Raw genomic sequence first — 20,591 nt, forward strand, 5'->3', positions numbered from 1 at the left:
TGAATACTGAAAACCTTTTTACCCCATCTGACAGCAAAGAAAACAGTTTAGATGTGTTTAATTTACCTCCCCATGCACTTGCTCCTGCAGGAGCAGCAGGAGCAGACTGACCAGATGAGGTGAAGTCTGGCTGCAGATCCAGGAGATCACTGGAAGGTTTAGTTGAACTGCATAAAAGAAAGGCATATCAAACGGCGTTAGGATGAAACAAATAAGAAAAAAATAAATATTTTATAGTCCTTTATTATCATCATCATCATCATCATCCTTTATTTATATGGCACCACAAGGGATCCGCAGCGCCCATTACACAGTATATAATAAAATGAGCAAACAAGAAAACCGCACTTACAGTATATTTTTCAGAAGGGTTGTATCAGAGCAAAGTGATCAATGGTAGAAACGTAATCAATAAAACAGGTGATAGTTCAGGCAAATTGCCAGATCTACGTAATTAATACCTTTATTTCATCATTCATCTTTCACATTTTATGGCCTACTGTATATAATGTACAGTATATAAAAGGATAAAGCCAGAAATGTGTGCGCACAATCCAAACTAAACATTATAAATGTTGGAATTCCATTAGCGACGCTATTTCAGGCAGGTTGCTGACATCGCTTTTGGACTAAGAAACACTCATATATATATATATATATATATATATATATATATATATATATATATATATACATACATACATACATACACACACACACATATACATACACACACACACATATATATATATATATATACATAAATTTGTCCTGTCATATGATCTGTCACATCTACAGCATGTATGTGCAGTGGGAGCAGGGGCACGCTCTGCCTGTCCAACAGCTTCCACTGTGAGGAAGACAGGACAGACAGCAGCATGGGAAGAAAACCCACCGAGAGGTAAAGAATGTATGCAGCCGCGGGAGGCAGGTAGCAGGGCGGAGCAAGACAGAGGTAGAGGAAGGGGCTAAGCAGCAAATTGCTGACAATACAAAGCGGTCGGCAGGACATTAATTACCAGATGGCAGAACAGGGGGCAGAGAAGCAGGCAGAGGGGACAGCCAGAACAGAGCAAAGGATGGGACAGGGGGTAGACACTGAGGGACCTGGCATATGCTAGGACACCTTTATTAATATACAATTACCAGAGGTCAAACAGGTAGACAAGACTGATATTATATTATTATCCTTAATTTATATGGCGCCACAAGGGTTCCGCAGCGCCCAATTACAGAGTACATAAATAATCAAACAGGAAAACAGCAACTTACAGTTGATGACAGTATAGGACAAGTACAGGGTAAATAAACATAGTTACATCAGCAGATAACACTGGAATAAGTATCAGGTGGCAGAAGACTGCTGGATGTGGTACAGTTGAAGATTATTAAAGTAAGACAAATGATAAGCACATGAGGGAAGAGGACCCTGCTCGTGAGAGCTTACAATCTAAAGGATAGCCCCAAATACGTGTAATAAAGCAGCATACGTCAAATATACGTTATGGTAAGAACTTACCGTTGATAACGTGATTTCTCTTATGTCCACAGGTATCCACAGGATAACATTGGGATATGCCGGAGCGACAGCGGAAATGGCACCAAACGGTCACAAGCTTTCTGGCCTCCCAGGATGCATCGGGGCTTCACCATATAATCCCGCCCACTGACTCAGTCAAATCAGTTCTTTCCACAGCGATTAGGCACGAGCATCAGGTAGAAACCTATTTAGGCGATAAGAACACACATGCACACCCTTCCATACAAGAGGGAAGAGGTTTAGTGATTGTCAAGATCCTCAAATCAGGTGCGTCAGGGTGGGACCCCTGTGGATACCTGTGGACATAAGAGAAATCACATTATCAACGGTAAGTTCTTACCATAACGTCTATTTCTCTGGCTGGGTCCACAGGTTATCCACAGGATAACATTGGGATCCCCAAAGCCAGTTTTAGTGGTGGGGACGCTCCTGATTACACAGGAGGACCTTTCGCCCGAAGTCTGCGTCATGAGAGGCAAAAGTATCCAAGGCATAATGTCTGATGAATGTGTTTATGGAAGACCATGTGGCTGCCTTACAAATCTGTTCTGCTGAAGCACCCTGTTGTGCTGCCCATGAAGGACCTACCTTACGTGTAGAGTGAGCAGAGACATTGGCCGGAGTAGGGAGATCTGCAAGAGAATAAGCTTCTGATATTACCAATCGGAGCCATCTTGCCAGCGTCTGTTTGCTAGCAGGCCATCCTCTTCTATGAAATCCATAGAGCATGAAGATAGAATCTGTTTTTCTGATGGCACTAGTACGATCTATGTAGATTCTTAATGCTCGGACTACGTCCAGCGACGCTTCTCCCTCAGAAAGTCCCGATACCTGAAAAGCTGGGACTACAATCTCTTCTTTAAGGTGAAACTTTGAAACCACCTTCGGAAGATAACCAGATCTAGTTCTGAGAACTGCTTTATCTGGAAAAAAAACTTAGGAAAGGAGACTTACACGACAGCGCTCCTAAATCTGATACTCTTCTAGCTGAGGCCATTGCCAGCAGAAAGAGTACTTTAGCCGTTAACCATTTAAGATCTGCTCTCTTAAGTGGTTCGAACGGAGGTCCCTGAAGGAATTTAAGAACTAGATTCAAATCCCAGGGAGCTGCAGGAGGAACAAATGGAGGCTGAATGTGTACTACTCCCTGAAAGAAAGTACGCACATCCTGTAAATCAGCAATCTTTCGCTGAAACCATACAGTTAACGCTGATACTTGAACTCTCAAGGAAGCTACTTTCAAACCCTTATCCAATCCTGCTTGAAGGAAATCCAAAATCCTGGATACTTTAAAAGATCTTGGATTCAAACTTTTTTCACTACACCAATGAATATAGGCTTGCCATATTCGATGATAAACACGAGCTGAAGGCGGCTTTCTTGCTCTAAGCATAATTTTAATTACTTGTTTTGAAAATCCTCTAGCTTCTAAGATAGAGGTTTCAACAGCCACGCCGTCAAAGACAGACGATCCAGATGGCTGTGACAACAAGGACCCTGCATTAGCAGATCTGGACGTTGAGGGAGCAGTATTGGTGTTTCCACGGACATTCTCCGTAGATCTGTGTACCAATGCCTTCTTGGCCAAGCTGGAGCTATTAGAATTATTGCTCCCTTTGCTTGCTTTATTTTTCTCACTACTCTGGGTAACAGAGATATTGGCGGGAACAGATACGCCAGATGAAATTTCCAATTAACTGACAGTGCGTCTACAAGGACCGCTCCGGTATCCTTTGTTCTTGATCCGTACCTCGGAACTTTGTTGTTTAGACGAGACGCCATGAGATCTATTTCTGGTTCACTATCATCTGAAACACTTCTGGGTGTAATGCCCATTCGGTTTCCTTAATGGTGTGTCGACTGAGAAAATCCGCTTCCCAGTTCAGTACACCTGGGACAAACACTGCTGACAATGCTGGAAGATGGAGTTCTGCCCATCTTAGTATGGGAGCTACTTCCTCCATCAGTCTCTTGCTGTGAGTTCCTCCCTGATGATTGAGGTACGCTACTGCTGTCGCATTGTCTGAGCGAATCTGGACCGATCTTCCTTGCAGACTGTCCTTTGCCTGAACTAGAGCCATATAAATGGCCCTCATTTGCAACAGATTTATTGGCAGGCGACTTTCCCTTATGGACCATTTTCCCTGGAACCAAAGGCTTTCGAGTACCGCTCCCCAGCCTTGAAGACTGGCATCTGTTGGCAGAATTTGCCATTCTTTTATCCAAAAGGGTCTCCCCTTGTTTAAATGTTCTGTCTGTAGCCACCACGCTAGAGACCTTTTTACGTTTACTGGAAACTTTATCATCATCTGCTTTTTTATCGTCTGATGATTTCCGTTCCATTTGGTCAGAATAAGGTGCTGTAATGGTCTGGAGTGGAATTGCGCATATTCCACCATGTCAAAGGTTGATACCATCAGACCCAACAGTCGCATTGCTGCATGGACTGAAATTGTCTGAGTGTGCAACGCTTCCTGAGTCATGACCTGCACCTTGACTATCTTTTTCTCTGGTAAGAAAACTTTCTGTAGTCCTGAATCCAATATGGCTCCCAAATGTACCATCCGCTGTGACGGATTCAGAGACAACTTTTCCCAATTTATGAGCCACCCATGTCTCTGTAAACAAACTACTGTCTGAAGATGGCTCAAAAGAAACTCCTGCGAATGTGCTAGGATTAACAGGTCGTCTAGGTATGGGAATATTCTTATCCCCTGCTTGTGGAGATAAGCTGCCATAACCACCATGATTTTGGTCAACACCCTGGGTGCTGTTGCTAGCCCGAAGGGCAAGGCTTGGAAATGAAAATGTTCCTGGAGGATGGCAAACCTGAGGTAACACTGATGAGACCGTGCTATAGGCACATGTAGGTAAGCATCCTGTATATCCAGAGATACCATGTAATCTCCCGGTTCCATAGCCAACATTATGGAGCATAATGTCTCCATGTGGAACCTTGGAATCCAAATGTATTTGTTTAACATTTTAAGATTGAGAAATGGTCGGAATGACCCATTTGGCTTCTGAATCAGAAATAGATTGGAGTAAAAACCCTGTCCCCTTTGTGATGGAGGTACTGGGACACTCACACCTGACTGCAGTAATTTTTGGACTGCTTCTTGCAGGGCATTGGTCTTCGACTCTATACGAGACGGGCTGGTGCAAAAAAATCTTTGAGGAGGCTGCCTCCTGAATGGGAACCCATACCCCTGAGATACTACCTTCTGCACCCAAGCATCTGTTGTCGACTGTTGCTATATGTGTGCAAAATGAAGGAGTCGGCCCTCAACCCTGGAGTCCTCCAGGTGGAGGCCCGTCTCTTCAGGCTGATGGTTTCTGTTCAGGCTTGGAAGCTGGCTTTCTACTAGCCCATTGCTTCCTACCCCTGGCCGATCTATTGGACTGGGGTTGCTTAGACTCCTCTTTAGCTTTTGCTTTGCCTTGACATCGAAATGGCCGAAACTTTGAACCCTTAGTCTTAGGGTTATAACTAGCCGGAAATCTGACCTTCTTCGATTCAGCTTCCGATTCTAGAATAGCAGACAATTGTTTTCCAAACAATATATTACCAATGAAAGGCAATGCTTCCAATTCTTTCTTGGATTCAGCATCTGCTTTCCAAGTACGTAGCCAAACTGCTCAACGAGCGGCTACTGTCAAGGCTGATGCTTTAGAAGCAATCGTACCCATATCAATTGCTGCTTCTTCCAAATATTGGGCAGCTTGTCTTAAACGGCTTAAATTATACTCTTGCTCCCTATTAGGAGGAGGAGAGAGGCCATTCTCTAGTTCCTCTATCCATTCGCCCATTGCCTTTGCTATCCAGGCCGAAGCCATAGCAGGTCTTATCACTGCTCCTGAGAGAGAAAATATATTTTTCAAGACGCTATCTACCCTTCTGTCTGTGACATCATTTAGTGAGGTAGATGAAAGTGGTAAAGCAGATTTATGCACAAGTCGCAGTACATGTGCATCTACAGTACTTTGGGAGGAACTTCTCTTTTCGAAAAATCCGCAGCTGGAAATGGATAATAAGAGTCCCATTTTTTCGGAATCTTATACTTTTTACTGGGCGTCGCCCAAGATTCACCCATCATTTCCGTCAGATCCTCTGAGGCTGGGAAATCAGTTTTAACTGTCTTTGTTCGTTTAAACACAGGTGCTTTAGATTTTTACACTGTTTTGGCTGATTCCGCCAAAGAGAGAATAGCCTTCATAGCATCAATAAGTTCAGCTACATCCTCTGAACTAAAACTCTGTGACTGATCATCATACGGAGTATTTGAATATACTGTATCATCATCTGTTGTATCATCTTGTGTAGTCTGCCACATAGACGCATCTGTCTTAGTCTTACCTGTCCCTTGGTTACTTGTAGAGGCTACTGGAACCAAACCGTAGGAAGGGACCTGCATGTATGGGTTAATAGTGTAACCTATCCCCTGGGGTGGTGCTGCCGGAGTTAACCTGTCCGCTATTGAAGACAAATTCTGTGCGAACATACTCCATGGTGGCTCTGCTGGTTGTTGAACCAATTCCTGTTTTTTACTTTGCTGAAAAGCAAAACAGTTCGCACACAACCCCTCATAAGTGACCAACTGGCCTATACCAAATTAACCCTGTTTTACAAGACAAACATGTTAGGGATGTAGGAGTGCCTGATACATTTTCCTCATCACTTTTGCCGCTCACAGACATTGGTAATATTCTGTTTATGACTACACAATTTGTGACTGAAAATCACCTATATATAGATATATAGAAGTGAGATCAATCTGACCACAACCGTGCATCTGAATGGAGGTTCAGAACAGGACTGACGACATAAAAAAGTCAGCACACATACTAGCAGTCAGTCACATGTTAAAGCATTAAACATTGTCATATGAGAATACAACCTCCATAACAACTTACAAGTAAGTAGGAAAAATAAGAATTTACTTACCGATAATTCTATTTCTCATAGTCCGTAGTGGATGCTGGGGACTCCGTCAGGACCATGGGGATTAGCGGCTCCGCAGGAGACAGGGCACAAAAAGTAAGCTTTTAGGATCACATGGTGTGTACTGGCTCCTCCCCCTATGACCCTCCTCCAAGCCTCAGTTAGGTACTGTGCCCGGACGAGCGTACACAATAAGGAAGGATCTTGAATCCCGGGTAAGACTCATACCAGCCACACCAATCACACCGTACAACTTGTGATTTGAACCCAGTTAACAGTATGATAACAACGAAGAAGCCTCTGAAAAGATGGCTCACAACAATAATAACCCGATTTTTGTAACAATAACTATGTACAAGTATTGCAGACAATCCGCACTTGGGATGGGCGCCCAGCATCCACTACGGACTATGAGAAATAGAATTATCGGTAAGTAAATTCTTATTTTCTCTAACGTCCTAGTGGATGCTGGGGACTCCGTCAGGACCATGGGGATTATACCAAAGCTCCCAAACGGGCGGGAGAGTGCGGATGACTCTGCAGCACCGAATGAGAGAACTCCAGGTCCTCCTTAGCCAGAGTATCAAATTTGTAAAATTTTACAAACGTGTTCTCCCCTGACCACGTAGCTGCTCGGCAAAGTTGTAATGCCGAGACCCCTCGGGCAGCCGCCCAAGATGAGCCCACCTTCCTTGTGGAGTGGGCATTTACAGATTTAGGCTGTGGCAGGCCTGCCACAGAATGTGCAAGTTGGATTGTGCTACAGATCCAACGAGCAATCGTCTGCTTAGACGCAGGAGCACCCATCTTGTTGGGTGCATACAGGATAAACAGCGAGTCAGATTTTCTGACTCCAGCCGTCCTTGAAATATGTATTTTCAATGCTCTGACAACGTCCAGCAACTTGGAGTCCTCCAAGTCGCTAGTAGCCGCAGGCACCACAATAGGCTGGTTCAAGTGAAAAGCCGAAACCACCTTAGGCAGAAACTGAGGACGCGTCCGCAGTTCTGCCCTGTTCGAATGGAAAATCAGATATGGGCTTTTGTACGATAAAGCCGCCAACTCTGATACTCTCCTGGCTGAAGCCAGGGCCAGTAGCATGGTTACTTTCCATGTAAGATACTTCAAATCTACCGATTTGAGCGGCTCAAACCAATTGAATTTGAGAAAATCCAAAACTACGTTGAGATCCCACGGTGCCACTGGAGGCACAATCGGGGGCTGTATATGTAGTACACCTTTGACAAAGGTTTGTACTTCAGGCACTGAAGCCAATTCTTTCTGGAAGAAAATCGATAAGGCCGAAATTTGAACCTTAATAGACCCCAATTTGAGGCCCATAGACAATCCTGCCTGCAGGAAATGTAGGAATCGACCCAATTGAAATTCCTCCGTTGGGGCCTTCTTGGCCTCACACCACGCAACATATTTTCTCCAAATGCGGTGATAATGTTGTGCGGTCACTTCCTTCCTGGCTTTAATCAAGGTAGGAATAACTTCCTCTGGAATGCCCTTTTCTTTTAGAATCCGGCGTTCAACCGCCATGCCGTCAAACGCAGTCGCGGTAAGTCTTGGAACATACAAGGTCCCTGCTGAAGCAGATCCCTTCTTAACGGTAGAGGCCACGGCTCTTCCGTGAGCATCTCTTGAAGTTCCGGGTACCAAGTCCTTCTCGGCCAATCCGGAGCCACGAGTATTGTTCTTACTCCCCGTAGCCGTATAATTCTCAGTACCTTTGGTATGAGAGGCAGAGGAGGAAACACATACACGGACTGGTACACCCACGGTGTTACCAGAGCGTCCACAGCTATTGCCTGAGGGTCTCTTGACCTGGCGCAATATCTGTCCAGTTTCTTGTTGAGGCGGGACGCCATCATGTCCACCTTTGGTTTTTCCCAACGGTTCACAATCATGTGGAAGACTTCTGGATGAAGTCCCCACTCTCCCGGGTGGAGGTCGTGTCTGCTGAGGAAGTCTGCTTCCCAGTTGTCCACTCCCGGAATGAACACTGCTGACAGTGCTATGACATGATTTTCCCCCCAGCGAAGAATCCTTGCAGCTTCTGTCATTGCTCTTCTGCTTCTCGTGCCGCCCTGTCTGTTTACGTGGGCGACTGCCGTGACGTTGTCCGACTGGATCAACACCGGCTGACCCTGAAGCAGCAGTTTTGCCAGGCTTAGAGCATTGTAAATCGCTCTTAGCTCCAGTATATTTATGTGAAGAGACGTCTCCAGGTTTGACCACACGCCCTGGAAGTTTCTTCCCTGTGTGACTGCTCCCCAGCCTCGTAGGCTGGCATCCGTAGTCACCAGGACCCAGTCCTGTATGCCGAATCTGCGGCCCTCTAACAGATGGGCACTCTGCAACCACCACAGAAGAGACACCCTTGTTCTTGGTGACAGTGTTATCCGCTGATGCATATGCAGATGCGATCCGGACCATTTGTCCAGCAGATCCCACTGAAATATTCGTGCGTGGAATCTGCCGAATGGAATTGCTTCGTAAGAAGCCACCATCTTTCCCAGGACTCTTGTGCATTGATGTACTGACACATTTCCTGGTTTTAGGAGGTTCCTGACAAGTTCGGATAACTCCCTTGCTTTCTCCTCCGGGAGAAACACCTTTTTCTGAACAGTGTCCAGAATCATTCCCAGGAACAGCAGACGTGTCGTCGGGGTCAATTGAGATTTTGGAAGATTCAGAATCCACCCGTGTTGTTGAAGCACTACTTGGGTTAGTGCTACTCCGACTTCCAGCTGTTCTCTGGACCTTGCCCTTATCAGGAGATCGTCCAAGTAAGGGATAATTAATACGCCTTTTCTTCGTAGAAGAACCATCATTTCGGCCATTACCTTGGTAAAGACCCGAGGTGCCGTGGACAAACCAAACGGCAGCGTTTGAAACTGATAATGACAGTTTTGTATCACGAACCTGAGATACCCTTGGTGTGAAGGGTAAATTGGGACATGCAGATAAGCATCTTTTATGTCCAGGGACACCATGAAGTCCCCTTCTTCCAGATTCGCTATCACTGCTCTGAGTGACTCCATCTTGAACTTGAATTTCTGTATGTACAGGTTCAAGGATTTCAGATTTAGAATAGGTCTTACCGAACCGTCTGGCTTCGGTACCACAAATAGTGTGGAATAATACCCCTTTCCCTGTTGTAGGAGGGGTACCTTGACTATCACCTGCTGAGAATACAGCTTGTGAATGGCTTCCAATACCGTCGCCCTTTCTGAGGGAGACGTTGGTAAAGCAGACTTTAGGAACCGGCGAGGGGGAGACTTATCGAATTCCAACTTGTAACCCTGAGATACTACCTGCAGGATCCAAGGGTCCACCTGTGAGCGCGCCCACTGTGTGCTGAAAATCTTTAGTCGACCCCCCACCGCCCCTGAGTCCGCTTGCACAGCCCCAGCGTCATGCTGAGGGCTTTGTAGAAACCGGGGAGGGCTTCTGTTCGTGGGAAGTAGTTGCTTGCTGCAACCTCTTACCCCTTCCTTTGCCTCTGGGCAAATATGACTGTCCTTTTGCTCGCTTGTTCTTATAGGAACGAAAGGACTGCGGCTGAAAAGACGGTGTCTTTTTCTGTTGGGAGGTGACCTGAGGTAAAAAAGTGGATTTTCCGGCTGTTGCCGTAGCCACCAGATCCGATAGACCGACCCCAAATAATTCCTCTCCTTTATACGGCAATACTTCCATATGCCGTTTGGAATCCGCATCACCTGACCACTGTCGCGTCCATAAACTTCTTCTGGCAGATATGGACATCGCACTTACTCTCGATGCCAGAGTGCAAATATCCCTCTGAGCATCTCGCATATAAAGAAAAGCATCCTTTAATTGCTCTTTAGTCAATAAAATACTGTCCCTATCCAGGGTATCAATATTTTCAGTCAGGGAATCCGACCACACCACCCCAGCACTGCACATCCAGGCTGAGGCTATTGCTGGTCGCAGTATAACACCAGTATGTGTGTATATACTCTTCAGGGTAGTTTCCAGCCTCCTATCAGCTGGATCCTTGAGGGCGGCCGTATCAGGAGACGGTAACGCCACTTGTTTTGATAAGCGTGTGAGCGCCTTATCCACCCTAGGGGGTGTTTCCCAGCGCGCCCTAACCTGTGGTGGGAAAGGGTATAATGCCAATAACTTCTTTGAAATTAGCAGTTTTCTATCGGGGTTAACCCACGCTTCATCACACACGTCATTCAATTCCTCTGATTCTGGAAAAGCTACAGGTAGTTTTTTCATACCCCACATAATACCCCCCTTTGAGGTACCTGCAGTATCAGAGATATGCAAAGCCTCCTTCATTGCCGTGATCATATAACGTGTGGCCCTATTGGAAAATACGTTTATTTCTTCACCGTCGACACTAGATTCATCTGTGTCGGTACCTGTGTCGACTGACTGAGGTAAGGGACGTTTTACAGCCCCTGACGGTGCCTGAGACGCCTGGACAGGTACTAACTGGTTTTCCGGCCGTCTCATGTCGTCAACTGACTTTTGCAGCGTGCTAACATTATCACGTAATTCCATAATTAAAGCCATCCATTCCGGTGTCGACTCCCTAGGGGGTGACATCACCATTACCGGCAATTGCTCCGCCTCCACACCAACATCGTCCTCATACATGTCGACACACACGTACCGACACACAGCAGACACACAGGGAATGCTCTTATCGAAGACAGGACCCCACTAGCCCTTTGGGGAGACAGAGGGAGAGTTTGCCAGCACACACCAAAGCGCTATAAAAATGTATATAAACAACCCTAAAAGGTGTTGTTTCTGTTATATGCGCTTAATATATAAAAATATCGCCAAAATATGCCCCCCTTCTCTGTTTTACCCTGTTTCTGTAGTGCAGTGCAGGGGAGAGTCCTGGGAGCCTTCCTCACAGCGGAGCTGAGCAGGAAAATGGCGCTGTGTGCTGAGGAGAATAGGCCCCGCCCCCTAAAACGGCGGGCTCTTCTCCCGGAGTTTGCGATATATGGCAGGGGTTAAATACATCCATATAGCCTCAAGGGCTATATGTGATGTATTTTAGCCATAGAAAAAGGTATTATACATTGCTGCCCAGGGCGCCCCCCCCAGCGCCCTGCACCCTCAGTGACCGCTGGTGTGAAGTGTGCCGACAACAATGGCGCACAGCTGCAGTGCTGTGCGCTACCTTATGAAGACTGAAAGTCTTCTGCCGCCTGTTTCCGGACCTCTTCAACTTCGGCATCTGCAAGGGGGGTCGGCGGCACGGCTCCGGGACCGGACTCCATGGCTGGGCCTGTGTTCGATCCCTCTGGAGCTAATGGTGTCCAGTAGCCTAAGAAGCAAATCCATCCTGCACGCAGGTGAGTTCACTTCTCTCCCCTAAGTCCCTCGTAGCAGTGAGCCTGTTGCCAGCAGGACTCACTGAAAATAAGAAACCTAAAAAAACTTTTTCTAAGCAGCTCTTTATGAGAGCCACCTAGATTGCACCCTGCTCGGACGGGCACAAAAACCTAACTGAGGCTTGGAGGAGGGTCATAGGGGGAGGAGCCAGTACACACCATGTGATCCTAAAAGCTTACTTTTTGTGCCCTGTCTCCTGCGGAGCCGCTAATCCCCATGGTCCTGACGGAGTCCCCAGCATCCACTAGGACGTTAGAGAAATTGTATTTCTGTTTTTAACTGTTTTTTTTTTAAACATAACATGCAAAAACAACAGTAATATACAGGTCTCATATGCAATATGTACTAAAATTAACAATTCATACTAACAAGTAGAGAGAATTTTTAGTACTGTATAGCCCTTCCTCCATAGAGCGGGATACAGGGAGACTCACCACACTTCCATATCCAACAAATACGCTCGCAAGACGCTGAGTGGATTCAGACGCTACTGGTGTACACTGCCGTTCTGATAAGTGATGCAAGACACGGACGCTCACTAACGGACACGGACGCTCAGCGAAATGCCACGTGTATGCAGACGCTAAGGCCTGCGACTCGGTCCGGCAATCTCTAGTGTACACAACTGCGGCGTCTAAGCTGCGACAGAGTACCCTCGTGGTAGCGTCTGAAACGGAAGTGAGGTCATTCAGTTCATGGACGGGAGACGCGCGGAAACTGGTCATGAACTTGGGGGAGGGGCGGCCAGGAGAGCGTCTTATTCCCCCCGTTGACTTAAACTTTAAGGATCGCGGCCTCAACCTAGTCCTGGTGTCTATGATCCCTAGAGCGTAGCGCTGTCGCACCTGAGAGTGTTCGGCGCATCAACACACTGTTTGTAGTCTCCACCAAAAGCAGTGCAGCTGTGTCCGGACCCCCTAGTAAGATGAAATCCATAGACTTACCTTCCCCCCCATGCTCCGGCCACAGCCTGGTTACGTCTGCTGGACCTGCTAGAACATCCGACACAGACGCCAGTCGAGACAGCACCGTACCGCGAAGGTAAGCGTTGTTGCGACCCAGTGGGGAGTTGTTGGAGCAACTCTTTTTAATATGCGTTTAAGACGCTGTTAAGAAAAGTCACTCAAAAACATAGTAAGACTATAAAAATAAAATAATAAAAGCTTCAGTCTGCTATTAATAGCAGCCCTGTGACCATGGTCCGGCTCCTGCCGCACCAAACAAAAAAAACTAATTTCTCCGAGTCAGTGGGCGGGATTATATGGTGAAGCCCCGATGCATCCTGGGATGCCAGACAGCTCGTGACCGTTTGGTGCCATTTCCGTTGTCGCTCCGGCATATCCCAATGTTATCCTGTGGATAACCTGTGGACCCAGCCAGAGAAATGTTATTTATTTTTTTAAAGCTTTGTATTTAAGATTTACATTCCATACAAAAATAGTGAAAAAACAAAAATAAACTTTTGTATCATGGTCACAAAGCACCAGGACATAGTGGCAAAGACAGTTTTGAGAAGACTCACCATATGGCAGATGCTGCACTTGCAGTTGTAAAAAGGTCGACAGGTGGAGAGGTATCTACACTCTTTGATGGGGTAGTGTTTGGAGATGTAACCGTAGTAGCAGGGGAAGACTGAGAAACACAAAAGCACATTTTACATAATTGTAGAAAGATGGTTCTTCCACATGAGGAATTCTTGTCATCTGTGTCCCTTTAGAGTGAAGTGGAATCTATAACATGCCTTCCAATATTGTACTATTATGCCCTACTATGGGCAACTATCACTAAAATCAAAGGCGACATGTCACAGCCAGCCAGTGAGCTAGAGATTAAGCACAAATGAATTAAAGAGGAATATGGAAAAAATTGCCTGTGTGGACTGCTTATGAAAGAAATTGAACAATATGAAAATGGGACGTGCGATTAATACTAAAATAAAAAATGAACCAATGTACAGACTTAACATAAATTGCTTCTTACAACTGTATTCTAAATACATCTGTTAAAGGTAAATGCTCATACTATGCACTGACACAGGTTATGGTGTAGGATTCACAAATGGTGCACAGACACAGAGCTGGACTGCCAATGGGTCTCCTGCGAGATGGTCACCAATCATTAGGCAGTAGGAGTTTGATTCCAACCAGGGCACTAATTGTTCAGTTTCTATGTTCTCGCCATGTTTGCACAGTTCTTTTTACATTTCATAGGCATGTGTTAGGACTCAGCAGCAGCAAAGTTTCAGAGTATCAGACTCCTTTCCCAAGTTACATGTAGCTTGAGAAAGTTTTCGTACACTGGAAACATTACTGAGTCCTGGACAAGCATCACTGACAGTCCCATGAGTGACTTCTGTGGGCCTATATTCATTCTAATTTCAGATTTGATATTGTGGTGCACCCGCCGGTTTATCATCTTTATTAGGTTTTTCTGCCCAAATTACCTGCCTCAAAATACAGAAAAAATTACTTTACTCAGAGAGATAACAAATTTTCCATTCATATTTTTCTATTATCAGCCTGTTAAGAGGTCATTAATATAGCAAATCTTGCAATGGTACATGTTCCACCACAATGCTTGTTACATAGGTTTCCTCATGAAGAATATGACCGAGCCATGCACAGGGCTTTATGCTGTATTAATAAATATGCTCCTGAGTAAATATGTTATTTTCATTCAAAGCACACATCAAAGATACTAAAAAGCAGGTCAATAAGGGGTTTGCCTAATTGCATAAGCACACTTAGATGGATATCCTTCTCATATATAAGTGTGGTCCATTTAAGTGAAAGATAAAGATCAATAAAACACAACCTTAAAAAGGAACTTCCCGAAAAGGAAGTATGCACAATGCATTATTAATACTGTGTAAGCCACACATCACATCATGTATCATTTACCTTGCCCAGTGGAGATCCTGAACTGAAATCACAAAGAAAGTTCAGTTAACAATTATATTTTATAATGTATGGTAACAGTGACATTAAGAGAAGAGAGGGTCAGTGTGCAGTCTCTGTCCGGGCCCCCTCCCCTCTAGCAGGAAGATTAGCGGCAGTAATAGTGACTCTGAGCACTAGGTGGTGTGCAGGTCTACCAGAAAATGGCGTGGTGGCCATATTCACAGCAGTTTTCCCTACTGTGCATGCGCAAAAAAGGTGGGACAATGGACAAAACACCAGATTTGCAGAGACCTGTGCACCACCTAGTGCTCAGAGTCACTGTCATGGGACTCCGGAGAGGAAAGTATTGAAAAAAATGGTTGCAGGGTGTGCGGTGTAGGCCACTGTGGACCCAGGGGCCATGTGCACCTTACACACTGCACCCATTATAGATACGCCAGTGCATGGTAAACATCAGATCACTTTTACACCTATAGTATATGTAGAAAATTGGTGAGGTGATAGAGGCAGTAACTGATACACCATCTGCAACCCTAAAGAGGATGCAACTAAAAGCACGAGGAACATTATCTAGAGATGTGGCAGGAAAAGGCATGAATGGGGGCAAAGAATTTTTACCATACAGGTCAAGGCGCTTGAATATACGATAAACCACGATCTATGTGGATTTCATTGGTCCAGAATAGGCTTAAAACAATAGAAAAAACACTATCATAGTGTAGAATGTAAAATCAATGTACATATGATCTCAATAAATTTAAACTCGTACCACAACTTGTGGTCTACTTAATAGTAGACATAGATCGCATTTTTGTCAGGGGGCGGATCTGCAAAATGATGATCCCCAATCTTTCGTCCCTCCTTCCTTATATATGGCAATCTTTCCCGGATTGGCGTATTCACGATATAAAATTGGAAAGAAACTCCAAATAGTGTAACACCATTTAATAAAACATAGAATAAAACACTGCGGAAGATAGTGGACTCTCACCAGATGTTAAAGGTTAACAAGCATGTAATGATCTAGGCGTCCCCAGGAACCCGCATGCAAGCAGATGAGTACTCCACGTATCCTCCCGTCTCCACCACCAACGCGTTTCGATAATACTGGATTATCTTTTTCAAGGTATGGGAGACATTGATATAGAGGAGGTATTTATACCCCTCTTAATGGGATTAAAACATAATTAATAAGTAATACCTAATACCAGACACAGATCAACTAGCATCTAACGTTTCCTATCCCGAACACTAAACTCCAGTCCAGTGGTAGTCCATATCCTTCAGATATCTTCTATTTTGCTCTTCCATACTCCCGTTTTCCCGGGAGAAGCAGTGTCCGCATTGGCCGTATTCTTCACTTCCGGCGGAAGGAGGTCAGCGTCCTGTTCTCAACAGGTTTCCGTTCTATAATTCCCCACTTCCGGCGGAACGAGAGCGTCTTTCGTTTCCTGTCCTTGAAGGATAACACGAGTCTCCTTGGCAACAGCAGTTTCCGGTTTTGAAGCGGAAGTGTCTTGCGTCTCAACAGCGGCTTTTGCGTGTCATATTGTCCGTATATTCCGGGTGTCAAGGGTGTTATTTGATATAGGCAAAAAAAAACAAAGTAAAGCAATAAGTAAAACACAAATTGATACAGAAATAAATGGAGAATGTTATGATCCATATTAATGCTTCAAACATCTACCATTTTTACAGAAACCATTTCATTTCGAAATCTTTATTTAGACCGGTTGGTTCTAGAGTTTTACATGTATGTATCATCTGCATTTCACTTCTTGCCAGTTTTCTCTGTATATTGCCTCCCCTCACATCTGGAAGAATTTTTCTTAAACCATAAAAATTCTTTATGTGTTTTGGATCACAATTATGTGTTTTTTTGAAGTGTAGGGATAAAGCATGTGTGTCCAGGCCTTTTTTAATATTGCGTAAGTGCTCGGCGATTCTAGTTTTCAGGGCCCGACCAGTTCTACCGATGTAGAACTTATCACAACTACATTCAATGCAATAAACAATATTAACCGAGTGACAGGTAATAAAATCCCTTATAGGGCATTCTTTTCCATTTATCGATACCTCCACTTTCTTATTGCCAAAGGAGTTGGGAATATTTCTACATGGCAAACAAGATCCACAACGGAAGAAGCCTTTTGTAAGTATTTGTCCTGGTGTCGGCTTATCCAGGAAACTATGCACTAATTTGGATTGGAGATTCTGGGCTCTCCTGTATATACAGACAGGCTCATCTGGGAGTTCCATTCCAATAACTGGATCCCTTTTCAATAATGGCCAATGTTTTTTTAGAATATTCTTCACTTTATTGTGTTGAGTTGAATAGTTTGTTACAAAGGCCCACTTAAACTTATCATTTCCTCCTCTAACGGTTTTATCTTTTTTCGTCATGAGGTCTGACCTTTGCATTTTAGTGACCTTATCGAGAGACTCCCTGAATCTATGCCAGGTCACCAGGTTCGCCCCATAGGGACAGTCAGTCCAAATGAACTGATCCTCCCATGCGCCCATAAAAATGTTCGCATAACTAGGGGCGAACCTGGTGCCCATGGCGGTACCGCATCTTTGGATGTAATACTCCTCTTGAAAGATGAAGTAATTATTCTGTAGAATAAAGTTTATCCCCTCCACAACGAAATCCTGATATCCACTAGACAGCTCAGATCCTAGTATGGCCTGTCTTACTGCTTTAATGCCCTGTTGGTGGTTTATAATAGTATACAGGGAATTGACGTCTGCCGTCACTAATAGATAATCATCTTCCCACTGGAAATCTCGTAATAAATTCAAAACGTGACCTGGCATAGATTCATTGACGACATTTTGTTTGTCTGGAAGGGGAGAAGGGAATTATTAGAAGCATTCTGCACTTACCTAAATGAAAATGAGTATAACGTCAAATTAACATTTGACATTAGTGACAGTGAAGTAAATTTCCTAGACCTCACTATATATATCGAGAATAGTACAGTTATGACTAAAACCTATGTGAAGCCAACAGATTCTCGATCATACATTGATAGACTTAGTTGTCATCATGACAATTGGCTTAAAACCATTCCTATTAGCCAATTCAAAAGGCTTAGGAGAAACTGTACAGATCCCAAAGTATTTGAGACTCAATCATTGGCCATGGAAGATTGTTTTTTAAAATGTGGATACGATGAAAGGGAGGTAAGGGAGTCTCTCGATAAGGTCACTAAAATGGAAAGGTCAGACCTCATGACGAAAAAAGATAAAACCGTTAGAGGAGGAAATGATAAGTTTAAGTGGGCCTTTGTAACAAACTATTCAACTCAACACAATAAAGTGAAGAATATTCTAAAAAAACATTGGCCATTATTGAAAAGGGATCCAGTTATTGGAATGGAACTCCCAGATGAGCCTGTCTGTATATACAGGAGAGCCCAGAATCTCCAATCCAAATTAGTGCATAGTTTCCTGGATAAGCCGACACCAGGACAAATACTTACAAAAGGCTTCTTCCGTTGTGGATCTTGTTTGCCATGTAGAAATATTCCCAACTCCTTTGGCAATAAGAAAGTGGAGGTATCGATAAATGGAAAAGAATGCCCTATAAGGGATTTTATTACCTGTCACTCGGTTAATATTGTTTATTGCATTGAATGTAGTTGTGATAAGTTCTACATCGGTAGAACTGGTCGGGCCCTGAAAACTAGAATCGCCGAGCACTTACGCAATATTAAAAAAGGCCTGGACACACATGCTTTATCCCTACACTTCAAAAAAACACATAATTGTGATCCAAAACACATAAAGAATTTTTATGGTTTAAGAAAAATTCTTCCAGATGTGAGGGGAGGCAATATACAGAGAAAACTGGCAAGAAGTGAAATGCAGATGATACATACATGTAAAACTCTAGAACCAACCGGTCTAAATAAAGATTTCGAAATGAAATGGTTTCTGTAAAAATGGTAGATGTTTGAAGCATTAATATGGATCATAACATTCTCCATTTATTTCTGTATCAATTTGTGTTTTACTTATTGCTTTACTTTGGTTTTTTTTGCCTATATCAAATAACACCCTTGACACCCGGAATATACGGACAATATGACACGCAAAAGCCGCTGTTGAGACGCAAGACACTTCCGCTTCAAAACCGGAAACTGCTGTTGCCAAGGAGACTCGTGTTATCCTTCAAGGACAGGAAACGAAAGACGCTCTCGTTCCGCCGGAAGTGGGGAATTATAGAACGGAAACCTGTTGAGAACAGGACGCTGACCTCCTTCCGCCGGAAGTGAAGAATACGGCCAATGCGGACACTGCTTCTCCCGGGAAAACGGGAGTATGGAAGAGCAAAATAGAAGATATCTGAAGGATATGGACTACCACTGGACTGGAGTTTAGTGTTAGGGATAGGAAACGTTAGATGCTAGTTGATCTGTGTCTGGTATTAGGTATTACTTATTAATTATGTTTTAATCCCATTAAGAGGGGTATAAATACCTCCTCTATATCAATGTCTCCCATACCTTGAAAAAGATAATCCAGTATTATCGAAACGCGTTGGTGGTGGAGACGGGAGGATACGTGGAGTACTCATCTGCTTGCATGCGGGTTCCTGGGGACGCCTAGATCATTACATGCTTGTTAACCTTTAACATCTGGTGAGAGTCCACTATCTTCCGCAGTGTTTTATTCTATGTTTTATTAAATGGTGTTACACTATTTGGAGTTTCTTTCCAATTTTATATCGTGAATACGCCAATCCGGGAAAGATTGCCATATATAAGGAAGGAGGGACGAAAGATTGGGGATCATCATTTTGCAGATCCGCCCCCTGACAAAAATGCGATCTATGTCTACTATTAAGTAGACCACAAGTTGTGGTACGAGTTTAAATTTATTGAGATCATATGTACATTGATTTTACATTCTACACTATGATAGTGTTTTTTCTATTGTTTTAAGCCTATTCTGGACCAATGAAATCCACATAGATCGTGGTTTATCGTATATTCAAGCGCCTTGACCTGTATGGTAAAAATTCTTTGTTCCATTGTATTGTTAAGTGTTGGTGACACTTCATTACCATTTGGGTTACGGGCTGCTAGTAGCGCAAAGTTTGTGACCACAAAAATTCTTGTCTATGAATGGGGGCAGACGAAGCACCAGGGGCAGATTTACCAGGCAAGAATGGGAAATAGGTCCACTACTACCACCCTGATTGACCTAACTGTCATAATAAGACTGGAATGAGCGAACATGTTCATTAATGTACAACTATCTTATTAATATATAAACATCTACACAGGGGCGCTTTAAGAGAGGAGAAGCCCTGTGTGCAGCCTCCTCCGTAAGGGCCCCTCCTCTCTGTCATCTGTAAAAAGTCAGAGCACTCTGCAGATCTCTGGGAAAATGGGGCGGCAGTCATTTTCCCAGTGAGTTCTTTACTGCGCAGAATTCCGCGATAATGGCTGCTGCGCCATTTTCACTGTGATTTAACACTGCTACTGTCGCCCTCGTGGACTACGGAGGGTGAGTATTACAACAAAAAATATGTTTACAGCGTGTGCGGTGGGGGCCGCCCCTGGCCTCAGGGACCCGTGTGCACCCCACACACTGCACCCATTATAAATACGCCAGTGCATGTACAAGTGTAGAACTTGTGTGACATTTTTAGTTTAATCTAACATTCACAAGAGTGGTGTTAATGGTGGGCTAAAAATAGGTCTGCATTTTTCTTTCCAAAAGCATCTTAACATATTCCTGACATTCATTTGTTAATTGTTCTGTCTGTGTTTAGACTTGTAAAATATTTTATCCAAAACATATT

At 44.1% G+C, this 20,591-nt stretch overlaps 1 protein-coding gene across 1 annotated transcript in view; it reads right to left on the bottom strand.

Moving 5' to 3' along the window:
* Positions 1-20,591, bottom strand: part of SNAP91 (synaptosome associated protein 91) — a 346,885-nt gene that overhangs the window by 141,919 nt on the left and 184,375 nt on the right. Inside the window, exons 13-15 of the mRNA XM_063916907.1 lie at positions 14,777-14,798; positions 13,399-13,508; positions 67-167 (exon numbers count right to left, since the gene is read on the bottom strand). Coding sequence (XP_063772977.1) covers positions 67-167; positions 13,399-13,508; positions 14,777-14,798 — 233 coding nt within the window. The remainder of the gene's footprint in view (positions 1-66; positions 168-13,398; positions 13,509-14,776; positions 14,799-20,591) is intronic.

This window comes from Pseudophryne corroboree, chromosome 4 (assembly GCF_028390025.1).
Source record: "Pseudophryne corroboree isolate aPseCor3 chromosome 4, aPseCor3.hap2, whole genome shotgun sequence".
NCBI classification, from domain to species: Eukaryota; Metazoa; Chordata; class Amphibia; order Anura; family Myobatrachidae; genus Pseudophryne; species Pseudophryne corroboree.